Below are 12392 nucleotides of genomic sequence, written 5' to 3' on the forward strand. Positions count from 1 at the left end.
CCATTAATAATCGTATCGTTGAAGAAGAAAAAAAAAAAAAAAAAAATCTCCCATGTGCTGCGTGATGTCAAAAACAAAACAAAAAAAACGGCAGAAAATCCTACGTCTACGATGCGAATGTCCATATTAATAGTCATTTGCGTCCCACGGACCTTTTAATAATAAAAAAATACTCCTATAAAAAAAATAATAATAATAGAAAAATATTATGTTTGTAATATTTTTACAATAATTTCATAATAAATTATAGGTGATTAGTTGTTATTGATTTAAATTTAAATTTAATACAAAAAAATTTATTTATCCCAATAATAACAATCAATAACAACTTATCACTTAAAATTTATTATAAAAATATTACAAAAATTATCAACCAATCACTAAAATTTTGTTATAAAAATATTATGAAAATATTTGTGTGAGTTTTGCGGCGACTTCTCCTCCCAAAAAACTAGTATTAAAAGAAACAAACAAAAGCCCTGTACCCCATGGCATGGCAGGAGTGACCGAGCCATCCATCCATCACCCAATTAAGCAAAAGCAGCTGATTTTTGTCCCCTTGGAGGACTCGCTAGTCGCTACACAGCACACCACCACAACTCTACCCCACCGCTCTTTCCTTCCATCATCATCATCATTTTTTTTCTTTTCACAAAAACCCCTACACCTCCCCACGCATTCATTCATTCATTTTCGTTCACACTTCTCGAAATTTCATCATCATATCATTCATTTATATGCAGTCAATGATATTTAATTTTTAACTCTCTCTCTCTCTTTTTCTCTCTGCGTGTATAAACTTTATTAAAATATTACCTTGTGTGTGATTTGCCTACCTTATCTCCGAAACGATACTGACACTTGTACAATGGCGATTTCCGATACGCCGGAAAGCACCGGCACAACAGCGACTGCATCGATCACCACCACGACGACTACGACTACGACGACGACGACGATCCCTCAGGTCGGCTCGGATGTTCGAAGGAGGCCTAGCGCCACGGTTGTCAGGGAAGTGTCGGATTCAACATCCAAAACCAGCTTACCGGAATCTTCCGATAATTCGGCCGTCAGAGACGATGGGGAGAGCTGCGACGATGATAGGAATCGGAGTACCGCCGTAATTGAGTCGGCAAAGCCGACTACTAGTGGAAATGGCAGCGGCGGCGGCGGCGGCGGCGGTGGTGATAATAAGATTGGGAACTTTGACGATCGCGGAACCGATTTTGCTGCGGTGAAACTCGCGTATCGGCCATCGGCTCCGGCACACCGGAAAAACAAGGAGAGTCCGCTTAGCTCCGACGCTATCTTCAGACAGGTACAACCAGCTTATTTAGCCGGCTTCTTCTTCACATATAAATTTTGAAAATTGCTCAGGTATTCCAGAGTTGAATTTGGTGAGAATTGTAGTGGTTGAATGATGAATTTGCAAATCAAGTTGCTGTTTTTGTGATTGATTGATTTTCTTCCTGGAGTTATAGTCACTAGCTACATTTTAGATTGATTTAGATTTGCATTATTAGGATTTAATTACATTCTGTTACATATAAAGTTTATTCAATATTATCCTAAAATTTTTGGTTTAAATTTTATGCAGAGTCATGCAGGTCTCTTCAATCTCTGTATAGTGGTGCTTGTTGCTGTAAATAGCAGACTTATCATCGAGAATCTTATGAAGGTTAGGTACCCTTTTTTTTAATAAAAAATTTTGAAAAAGCTAAGACTTGTCATTTTGGAAATGGGGTTTTTTTTTTTTTTTTTTTTTTAAAATTATAATTTTAATAATTTTTTTTTTTTTATTTTTTTACTATTGTTGCAGTATGGTTGGTTAATTAGGACTGGTTTTTGGTTTAGTTCAAGATCGTTGAGTGACTGGCCCCTTTTCATGTGTTGGTAATGATTCTGTATTTTTGTACTTGATCCTTAATGCTTTATTTACTCTTAGAATGTATTATTCACTGCAGAATTTGCTCTTGTTTTATTTACTCCAATTAGCATCTGTCCCAGAATTTATTGTATATTGTTTATTTTTCTTTTATTGCAGTCTTACACTGCCAATATTCCCAGCTGCCTCTTTTATTGTGGAAAAGTTAGTACAGCAGAAGTATATCTCTGAACCTGTAAGTTATTCAAGTTTAATTATTGCAGATCAACAGTTTTTCTTTACAATGAAAATGAATTGTAGCCACAGAATTTTTCTTGCCATTTGGATACTTGGGTTTTCTTTACATATTAAGTTTGAGATTTGAGATGCTGGACTCCTCAAAAGTTAATTTCTACTTTAATATTATAGGTTGTTGTTTTACTTCATATAATCATCACCACAGCTTCAGTTTTGTATCCAGTTCTTGTTATTCTAAGGTGAGTTCTTTTTCTTGCCCATTTAACTCTTCATCTCATCTTGCACATCATCCAAATTTCTGGTGTTTTTGTGACTATTAATTCATTTGGGAAGTATGATCATTTTGTCTGTGAACAATGCCAGAATTACATTGGTAATTTAATAAGTGGATCCTGGACTTTTTCCCTATGTGTCCTTGGTCATGCCAATATTCCATTGACAAGGATACTGTGGAAATTTCTCAATTCAGTTATGACTTTAAACTGTGCAGGTGCGATTCTGCTGTTTTATCTGGTGTCACGTTGATGCTCTTTGCCAGCATTGTATGGTTAAAATTAGTGTCTTATGCACATACAAGCTATGATATGAGAGCAATTGCCAAATCAAATGAAAAGGTACAGGACATTTTCTTGAAAAGTTTGTATATAATTATTACTCAAAAAAAGTCTCTTGCATAAACAATATATTAAGGAAGGCAAAAAGTGTGTTAATGTTTATGCCTACACAAAGTTCTGTTGGTTCTCTTGTAAAAGTTTATTTTTATGTAGAGGCAATGCTAAATATATCTAGGTGTTAAGGTGGTAATTGAGAATAATAGGGTGGAAGTTGTGCAAGTATCTCATAGTAAACCTTGGTTCCCTTATCAATTCACTGTCACAAATCTATCAAAGCACATTGTATGTGCTCTTCATTAGTATATAAAAAAAAAGTTGGCACTTCTCTTTCTCTCTCTTCCTTTCTTCTGTGATAGATGTTTAATATCCTGTGGAAATCCTTCTGATGGGTGGTGAATGATTTTTTGAATGTATTCATGATGTTAGGGGGATGTCCTGGCCAGTACTCTGAATATGGATTGTTCTTACTGTGTTGACTTCAAGTGTTTGGCTTACTTCATGGTTGCCCCAACCTTATGTTACCAGGTAATTGCACTTCAAGATTTTTATTGCAATTATATCAGTACCAGGCATTGCTCAGTGAGTGAGAGCGTTTTGGAGGAATGTGCCTTCAACCCGCAATGTGGAAACTTAAAAAGACTATTAACATGTATTTATAGTCACATAACCTACTTAATAGTCTTGTGATTTGTTTTGAATGTTTTAATGAATCATGTGATTTAATACACGTGAATGGTGTTATGAACTACCATGCAACGGGTTGAAGGAGATTCCTTCAGCCTAGTTTGGAGGAAATTTTTGCCCATAGTATAATTTATGTGCTTGCTGAATGTCTGCAGTTATCCTGACTGAGTTATAGCTTCCTTTGACCTTTGTGTTGATGTTTGTCATTATAGCCAAGCTATCCTCGTACTGAATGCATTCGGAAGGGTTGGGTGGCTCGTCAACTTGTCAAGTTAATAATATTTACAGGAGTTATGGGATTCATAATAGAACAAGTAAGCAGCTCTTCATTATTTGAAACTTGAATTTCTTGCTCTTTCTTTTCTTTAGAAAAATTGCTAGAGATATTCTGACATGATTTTGTTGGTAATCCTGCAGTATATTAATCCTATTGTCAAGAATTCACAACATCCCTTGAAAGGGGACCTTTTATATGCCATAGAGAGGATTCTGAAGCTTTCAGTTCCAAATTTATACGTGTGGCTTTGCATGTTCTACTGCTTATTTCACCTCTGGTTTGTCTACTCTTTATTTCATAAAGCCATATTTCAATTTTTTTTAGTGAATATCTTTTCTTAAAAGTTTGGTTCAGTAATGTCATAAACATTTAGATAGCAGTAATTGCGTAAATTTTTATCAAACTTTGGGGCCAATTTCTTTGGAAAAATTGGTCATAACCATACTTTTATGCTTGTGGGTGTATTATAGTGTAAATTGGAGTTCTGTAATTGATGGATTTGAGTGGTGTTCACCTTGTGTAAAACCTGTACTTCCCCCAAAACAAGAACAAGAGATAAATGAAAGAAGACAGGCTGATTTGATATACTCTTCTAAACTAGATGGAGATGTCATATTGACATTTTATATATACGCTTTGTACAAAATGTTTATTATTAAGCTGCAAAACTGTCATCTCTCTCTCTCTCTCTCTCTCTCTCTCTCTCTCACACACACACACACACACACCGAGTACTCACAGAGGGGTGCCTTATTTTAAAATCAAGATGAGATTTATACACTATATAAGCTTTTGATTATTGAGAATCATATTACTTTTGAGATTACCTTATTCTTAGCTGAAGCCTGCAATTTTAGGTTAAATATACTGGCTGAACTTCTTCAATTTGGTGATCGTGAGTTTTACAAAGATTGGTGGAATGCAAAAACGGTTGAAGAGGTATCTTTTGTAACTTGAAATTTGTGTTCCTTGGTTGTGTTTTTCTACAAGGCTATGTTGAAGAGAACCTGTAAACTATTTGTGTTTCTTGCATGGATCTCTGTGGGTGTCATCAGTATTGGAGAATGTGGAATATGGTAAGTTTCTTTTCTCAAGTTTCAGCTTTTATGTGTGCTAGTTACTTGTGAAGGTTCTCTTATTTTAAGCAAAAAAAAAAAAAAAATGTAGGTTCTCTTAGTTATTCTTTATTTGGTTTTTCTTCACTCTCTATTGGAATGCCCATCCTGATAGGTTGCAAATTTTGAATTCTTTATTCATTTATGATGTTCTTTTTTGTACTTTATATTAAGCCTGATAGGTATTGACTCTAAAAAAATGATCTTGAATATCAATCTTTTATTTTCTGACAGAAAAAAGATTGTAGCATTTGGATGATGTGAAAATGTTTGAACAATAAGTTCAGTATGTTCACTTCAGGAACTGTTAGCAAAAAAGCAAGTGTTTTTGTGGTTTCGTATCTGTTATTTCATATATTTTGCCAAATGTTATGAATACTGATTTCCTAATGTACTAGTGCACTTTAGTTGAAAAAAAAAAGAAAAAAAAGAAAAAAACAACAAGAAGAAGAAGTGTAGTAATGATTTTTATCTGAAAGCAAGTGTAGTAATGATTGATTTGTTTATATTTCAGCCTGTTCATAAATGGATGATTCGCCATATCTATTTTCCATGCTTGCGGAATGGGATACCAAAGGTAATTGACCGATCTCACCTTAGATTGTAATTGGTGCTTGATGAACATATCTTGGCATGAAAGAATGTCTCTTTTTACAATGTTATTTATCTATGTATGATAACTCCTTAATTTTTTCATTGTTATTATCTTCTGGGATATTTATTGTTTGATTTACAAGTCTCTCATAAGGGAAAAATATATGATAGTATCTCTGTTATGCGCCAATGATTACAAGATTCACAGCTTCACATCTAGTTACCTTAATGGCATTGTACTTGATATGGTTGATCTTCTCTCTACCATCCTTCAAAAGGCTGGATAGCAACACATGCTACTAACCACCTAGGCAATAGAGAAGGCTGGTTAATGTGGTTGATCTTGTTATCAGTTTTCCTAACAGTTCACTAGTTATATTTTTTGAGACAATTGTAGATACATCCTTTAGGGTCTGTTTGGTTGGGAGGTTGGAAAAGTGAGACTAGAAAATGTATGAAGAATATAAAATGTTTTAAATTTCCCTCATGTGTATTTGGTAGAAAGGATGGAAGGTGAAAGGATAGAAAAGTTGGTTGAATATATTTAATATCACTCCCTTATTACATTAGATAAGTGGCAAAATAGTAAATTTCATTCAAGAACTATTTTCTCTCCACCTTTTTCTCCCAATTTGGGAGCATGGCTTTTGGTGGGCTCAGGTGGAAAACTCCACCCACTCCCTTTTCTATCCTCCCTCATTTCCACAACACCAAAAATGGGCAAACTTCCATTTTCCATTAATATATTCTATTACGTATGTTGATCTTTGTTTTCTTAATATTAACATCCCTCTAAAGTTTTTTGGTACCTAAATCAAATTAAGATATCATGTGATTTTATGAACGTTTTCAAACTTAAAAGGAATGTATGTAAGTAACCTCTGTTCTTATCTGCTTCAATAAAGGTAGTGACTCTGATATTTTGCTTCATTGGTAATACTCCTCTATATTATATTTTTGGTCATCTATTTCGTTTTAGGGTGTCCAGAAAATTGGTTCTCTTTGAAAAGTCAATGAACAAAATATTGATAACTTTCCTAACGTATCATTTACTTTATTTAAAAAATTAACATCCTATTTCATTTGAGTATAAATTAAAGAGAATAGTTTTGAAACTTTATATATTTTTAATTATTATGTTTCCTTAAAATGTTGGTTTTCCTAATCAGGACCAACAATATGGGATAGAGAGAGTAATTGTTGTGATTATGACAAAAACTTTAGTAACGTGAATGCTCTTTGTCCCACCTGTTGATACTTCATAGTCTTGAAATGTTTCTTGATTTAATTATTTGTTTCTGATTCAGGGAGTTGCCGTTGTAATTGCCTTCCTTGTTTCTGCGGTATTCCATGAGGTATGTTGTTTCCCCCCATCCCTCTCTTTCTTTCTTCTCCCCTGATCCCAGATTGCATGTTTCTAATAACAAATCTGTCTTTCAGCACTTTGTGGTAAGGGACATGGGAATAGGACTATGTTATTTGATATCTTACATCATAGTAGTTTGCAGTTGGTGTATGAAATAGATAATAATGGTTTTGCTCCTGTCTTTAATTTTTATTTTATGGTCATGATAGTTTTTTTCCTCTCACATAAAAAGCATGAACACTCAAATATTTCATCTTTACTGCTTTTTTTGTTTTTTTTTTCCTAGGTTTTTTTATTCATGGGGAAAAAAATCATAGTTGGATCTTAGGAGCCAAACCTAGAGCTTTTGACCCCTGGGACATCTATAATCAGAAACTATACAACAACAGCAAACCCTTAGTCCCAAATGTTTGGGGGTCAGCTATGAATTTTCAAAAGATTAGTTAGGATCGGCCATGTATATTCTTTTCTTCTATTTTATTCTATCCAAAATCATACTCTCCGTTACTTCTTGAATTGACATGTCCTATTTCACTATTTATACTAGTGTTATTTTTGGTCTTTCTCTTTGGCAAATGGTAAAGTTGCTAACATCGCCCATTCTCTCCTCAAAAAGTCAAATGGAAAAGGTTGCTGACATCAGAAACAATAGAGTCATCCTATTTTTCTTGTTTTGTTTGTCAGGTTTTTGGTTGTTATGTGCATGTTTTGAGAAGGGAAGAAGATATAAATTTTTTTTTTTTTTTTTTAAATGGCAATGAGAGTAGATCTTTAATTACTCTAATATATATATAGACGGAAAGGAGACAAAATTAAGAGAAAGTGCATAGGCAATCTAACAATCCTGTACTGTGAAAAGGGTAGAACAAAGTTCATTGCCACAATATGACCAGTAACCTTCTGAAAGATAGTAGCCAAACTTTTTTGAGTTAAAACTTTCCTTATGATGCTCAGCCATCAGAATCACTGCTGTAAAGTAATTTGTATGTGATTTTACCTGTAGGTTTAACCCATCTGCATGCTCAAACTTTTAAATATATATATATATATATATATATATTTTAAAGTGGTAGCTTAATTTTTTGAGCTAGAACTTTCCTCATGGTGATCTGCCATTGTAATCACCACTGTGAGAAGTCACTTGAAGTGATTTACCCATAGGTTTAACCCATCTTCATGCTTGCGCCCTTTGTATTCATGGTCAGATAAACTTGTCATTGTCAATACGTAACTTATTTGCAGTTCATAGTTTTTGCGATGGAATTCGAGATATGCTTATTTAGTTATACATATCAACCCAAATCTGTGATGATTTCCTTGTTTAGTAGTTGTAGTGCTTCAAGCATGTCAATTTACTTGTGATGGAATGTAATTTTGTTTGACCTGTCTGCAGCTATGTATTGCTGTTCCATGTCACATATTCAAGTTTTGGGCATTTTTCGGAATTATGATTCAGGTAATAATATTATGACTTCTAATGTTTCACTTTTCTAGCTCCATTATTAGGATCATTGACCTTTATGTTAGAAGTTATATCCACAAATAGACGCCTATAAACAAAAACAGAGAGAAGAATATTGAGAGTGTTCATAGAATTAGGCATGTTCTATTACTGCACAACCTGTTGCTTGACATGAGGTTAATCAAAATTATTCCTGTGTTCATTGCTTTCTTGAATAGGTTCCCCTGGTTCTGATAACTAACTACCTGCAGAATAAGTTCAGAAACTCAATGGTAAGCCAGTTTAGAAGAATTTTGTTCAACCTTATCTTAGCCCATATAATTTCTCAGCACCCAACTTCCTATGCCATTCATCTGATTTATTTATTTCCTTTTTTGGTCTTTTTCCTTTTATGGCAGGTGGGAAATATGATCTTCTGGTTCATTTTCTGTATTCTTGGTCAACCTATGTGTGTGCTTCTTTACTACCATGACTTGATGAACAGAAAGGGGAAGCATGAATAAAACTATTGACCCCCACGTTGTCTTTCTGTGGATGAGATTACTCTGGAAGTAAACTGGCTGTAGATATGGTGCTTAACATTGTTCACTGTAGGGTAACCTCATTTTGCATCTGACATGATATGCTGATCTGGTTTAAATTTCATTTCGTGCCACTGCTTGCCGGGGGGGTGATTTCATCTTGAGCCGTATACATTTTCCTCTTGAGAGAGAGGATTCTTTGTTAATTCAAATTGGCTTTTGGAGCAATTTTGAAGAACAATGTACTAACAATGACTAATGCTACGGACGCTGTACTGGCTTATTTTGTTGGATAACTATTATATGGAAAATTGTAAATGATTTTGAGTTCAAAATATTGGTCTGAGTTTTCTCTGTGGATCTTTTAATTTATAGAAAAGCATAATGGAATACTTGGAGAATAGAAATTCTAAGTTGAAGATGAAATCTATGAATATATCATATCGCTATTAGAAGTATAACGAATGGGCTGAACTGCTCGTGAGTGGGAGTGATTTAAACATTTCTTCCGACATGACTTGATAATACGATAATCACAACAATAGGAAAAGGGAATTCTGGTTCTCTTTATTGAATTACAAATTACAAGCCTCTTTTATGCATTTGTATGATAAAGTTTGCAGAAACTAATCCCACTATTCAAGTTTGACTAGAATTTGAGGTTACGAGTTACGACACCTAGGACTGGCTATTTTGACCTGGATTTGAGGTTTCCATAAATCAAGGAGTAAGATATTATTTTCTCCCTCCGGTTACAAGGTTTGCAATCTTGGATCTCGTAGCTGAGTAGAATCTCTTTTTTTTTTTTTCTTTTTCTTTTTTGGAATGTGTTACTTTTCTTTCTTTTTCACACCTGAAAATCCTATACTTGAGCGACAATTTCACCCACAATTCGACTTCTTCAAGAGGTCTACAACTAGCTTAGAGTCGAGTTCAATCACCACTGTTGGAAGCCTGAGAGCAATACATAATCTAATGCCATCTTTAAGAGCCCAAAGTTCAGCTGCTACACTAGTTGTACTTCCGATTGCACGAGCAAAGCCCTTAACTCATTCACCCTTCTTGTTTCTAATAAGACCACCTCCACCAACCAGACCGAGATTACCCAAAGAGGAGCCATCTGTATTCAGCTTAAACCAATTAGGAGGAGGGCAATGCCATCGTACTCGAATTATGTGCTTGGTTCAGATCTGCTTCCTACTGATACCAAGATAGAGAAATTATGTTGCTCTGGCCAAAGTAGCAGCTTTAAGGTTCTGATGGGTGTGAGATCTTTCAAAGACAATATTGTTTCAGTGAAGCCAAAGACTCCAGAGAGCAAAAGGAAATAGGATGCTCCATTCAATGCACGAAATAGTGCTGGTCTTGGAGCTTGGCAGTTCAGCTTTAGCTAGCTAACTAGGTTAGCTCCATAGAACAAACTCCTATGAAATGGAGGATTAAGGGAGGTCCATAAGCTTTGTGACGTGGGGCAATCCCTTAAAGTGTGGATAATTATTTCAGGAGCATTGTTACACATGGGGCAGAGAAAGGAACATCCATACCTCTTTTAGACAAAATGGCTCGAATCGGAATACTATGGTGGCAGCATTGCCAAAGAAAGCACTTAATCTTTGGTAAGGATTGCACTTTCCACACCCACTCCCCTCTGAACATTCGGTCTGCCTCATAGTTATCTTCACTATTAGCCGGGCAATATGCCTCCTTAAGATTGAAATCACCACTGGGGGATGAAAACCATGAGAGTCGGTCTCCACTTTGGTTGGAAAAAGGTAAGGGGGTGGCCTTCATTTCCAGCTTGATGTATGAAGGGAACTCAAAAGATAATCCCTCCCAATTCCACCCAAAGAAACCAGAGATGTCTTTCACCATGAGATATTCCTCACTTTTGTTTAGAGGACCTGATATCAAGCTTCGCAAAGTGCCAATGTTTAACCACTTGTCAAACCAAAGAGATAAGAGACTATCCTTACCAGCTAACCATTTAAAACCTTTTGAAAATATGTCCTCTCATTTTTTAAGGCCAGCCCAGGTAGGGGAACAATAGGAAAAACTTGTTGAACTCCTTGAAGTTCTTCCACGTCTACGGTATTTGTTTGTCAACACTCTCACCCACAAGGACGAATTTTCCGCATGAAATCTCCAATTAAGCTTGGCTAACAAAGCAATATTTTTAGGTTTGGCTGCTTGAATGCCTAGACCACCTTCCTCTTTTGCTTTTGTGATTTTTTGCCAGCCAATGAGGTGTAGCTTCTTCTTGTTATCAGTCAAGCCCCAAATAAAGTTTCTATTTAGCTTGTCTATTCCTTGAAGAATTTTGGGAGGCAAAGCAACACATTGCATCACATAGTTTGGGATGGTGGAGGTAACTGACTGAGTAAGGATAACTCTCCCTGCAAGAGACAAAAGGTTAGCCTTCCAACCTGCTAACTTGCTCTGGATACGCTTCAAGATGAAACCAAAATCTTGCTGAACCCCCCTATGTTTTATGGGGAATCCCAAGTATTTTTTGAGGTTGGGGGTGGACCTGAATCCCAGCACATCACAAATGTCATTCCTCATTCTCTGGCCCACACTGGGAGAGAAATACACACGGGTGTTCTTGCCACTAATTTTTTGCCCGGAAAGATCACAGAAGGAATCCAAGACATCCTTAATGGCAACACAATTCTTCCGGTCAGCTTTGGCAAATAACATTAGATCGTCAACGAAAAACAAGTGTGAGAAAGCTGGTCCACCTTGAGAAGCTTTCACAGGATTCCAAAGTTTCTCTCGACATTTACCCTCAATTAGCGCCCCAAGAACTTCCATGCATAAGATGAATAAGTAAGGCGATAAAGGGTCGCCCTGATGGATTCCTCTCGACAGCTGGAAGGCATCCAAGGCCCCCTCATTAAAGATGATGGAAATAGAAGATGTGGAGATGTAGCTCATAATCAGAGAAACCAAAAGGTTAGGGAATCGAAAAAGCTTCAAGGTATCTCTAATAAAGCACCATTCAAGTCGATCGTAGACTTTTTCCAAATCGAGCTTGATTGCTATATACTTGTTCTGCCTTTCTTATTCGACATCGTGTGGATAAGCTCTTGGATTATGATGGCATTATCTAATCCCTTCCTCCTAGGAACAAAGGCTGATTAGAGTGGGGAGATTAAATCAGGCAGAAAGGGGCGGATCCTGCCAACTATGATCTTAGTTACTATCTTATAAGTAGTATTACACAAGCTGATTGGGTGGAAATTAGATAAAGACTCAAGGCTTCTGCACTTGGGAATAGCATGAGAAGTATTCCCATAATTAGGATCCAGCATTGTTATAGAGAGGGAAACAAATGTGCAGATTCCCTTGCTAGACGGGGTGCACTCCTAAGGCAGAATTTTTCTATTTTTCTTGAACACCCTTTTGATGTAGCTATTCTTCTCAGCCTTGATACGGCTGGAGTCTTGTATGACCAGGTTGTTTCCTCTGTTTTAGAGGCCGGTTAGTTTTGTTCAATGATATATCCTTTAAACCCAAAAAAAAAAAAAAAAAAAAAAAAAAAAAAAAAAAATCATCTATGTGGATTATGTCAACATAGAGTAAGTATTATTATTACTTATTAGTAAATGTTAAAAATGGGTTTTGTAGGGTCTCGATT

General features: G+C 35.8%; 1 protein-coding gene across 1 annotated transcript; it reads left to right on the plus strand.

Moving 5' to 3' along the window:
* The first annotated feature begins 485 nt into the window (after positions 1 to 485).
* On the plus strand, positions 486 to 9109 carry LOC115976088 (diacylglycerol O-acyltransferase 1). Its single transcript, XM_031097190.1, has 16 exons — positions 486 to 1318; positions 1598 to 1678; positions 1820 to 1893; positions 2045 to 2120; positions 2294 to 2361; positions 2613 to 2736; positions 3163 to 3261; positions 3633 to 3734; positions 3838 to 3974; positions 4555 to 4636; positions 4753 to 4773; positions 5327 to 5389; positions 6714 to 6761; positions 8166 to 8228; positions 8453 to 8506; positions 8633 to 9109. Exons 1-16 carry the CDS (start codon positions 869 to 871, stop codon positions 8735 to 8737), a joined length of 1647 nt encoding a protein of 548 aa, XP_030953050.1. The 5' UTR covers positions 486 to 868; the 3' UTR covers positions 8738 to 9109.
* The last annotated feature ends 3283 nt before the right edge of the window (positions 9110 to 12392 follow it).

The sequence above is a fragment of the Quercus lobata genome, chromosome 2 (assembly GCF_001633185.2).
Source record: "Quercus lobata isolate SW786 chromosome 2, ValleyOak3.0 Primary Assembly, whole genome shotgun sequence".
NCBI lineage: Eukaryota > Viridiplantae > Streptophyta > Magnoliopsida > Fagales > Fagaceae > Quercus > Quercus lobata.

What these genes read in the sequence shown, in the direction of transcription:
- LOC115976088 (XM_031097190.1), top strand. Translation starts at nt 869, where the DNA reads ATGGCGATTTCCGATACGCCGGAAAGCACCGGCACAACAGCGACTGCA. An exon ending in TCATCGAGAATCTTATGAAG is followed by an intron (nt 1,679 to 1,819) that starts GTTAGGTACCCT and finishes CTATTGTTGCAG; the next exon opens with TATGGTTGGTTAATTAGGAC. An exon ending in AGAAGTATATCTCTGAACCT is followed by an intron (nt 2,121 to 2,293) that starts GTAAGTTATTCA and finishes TTAATATTATAG; the next exon opens with GTTGTTGTTTTACTTCATAT.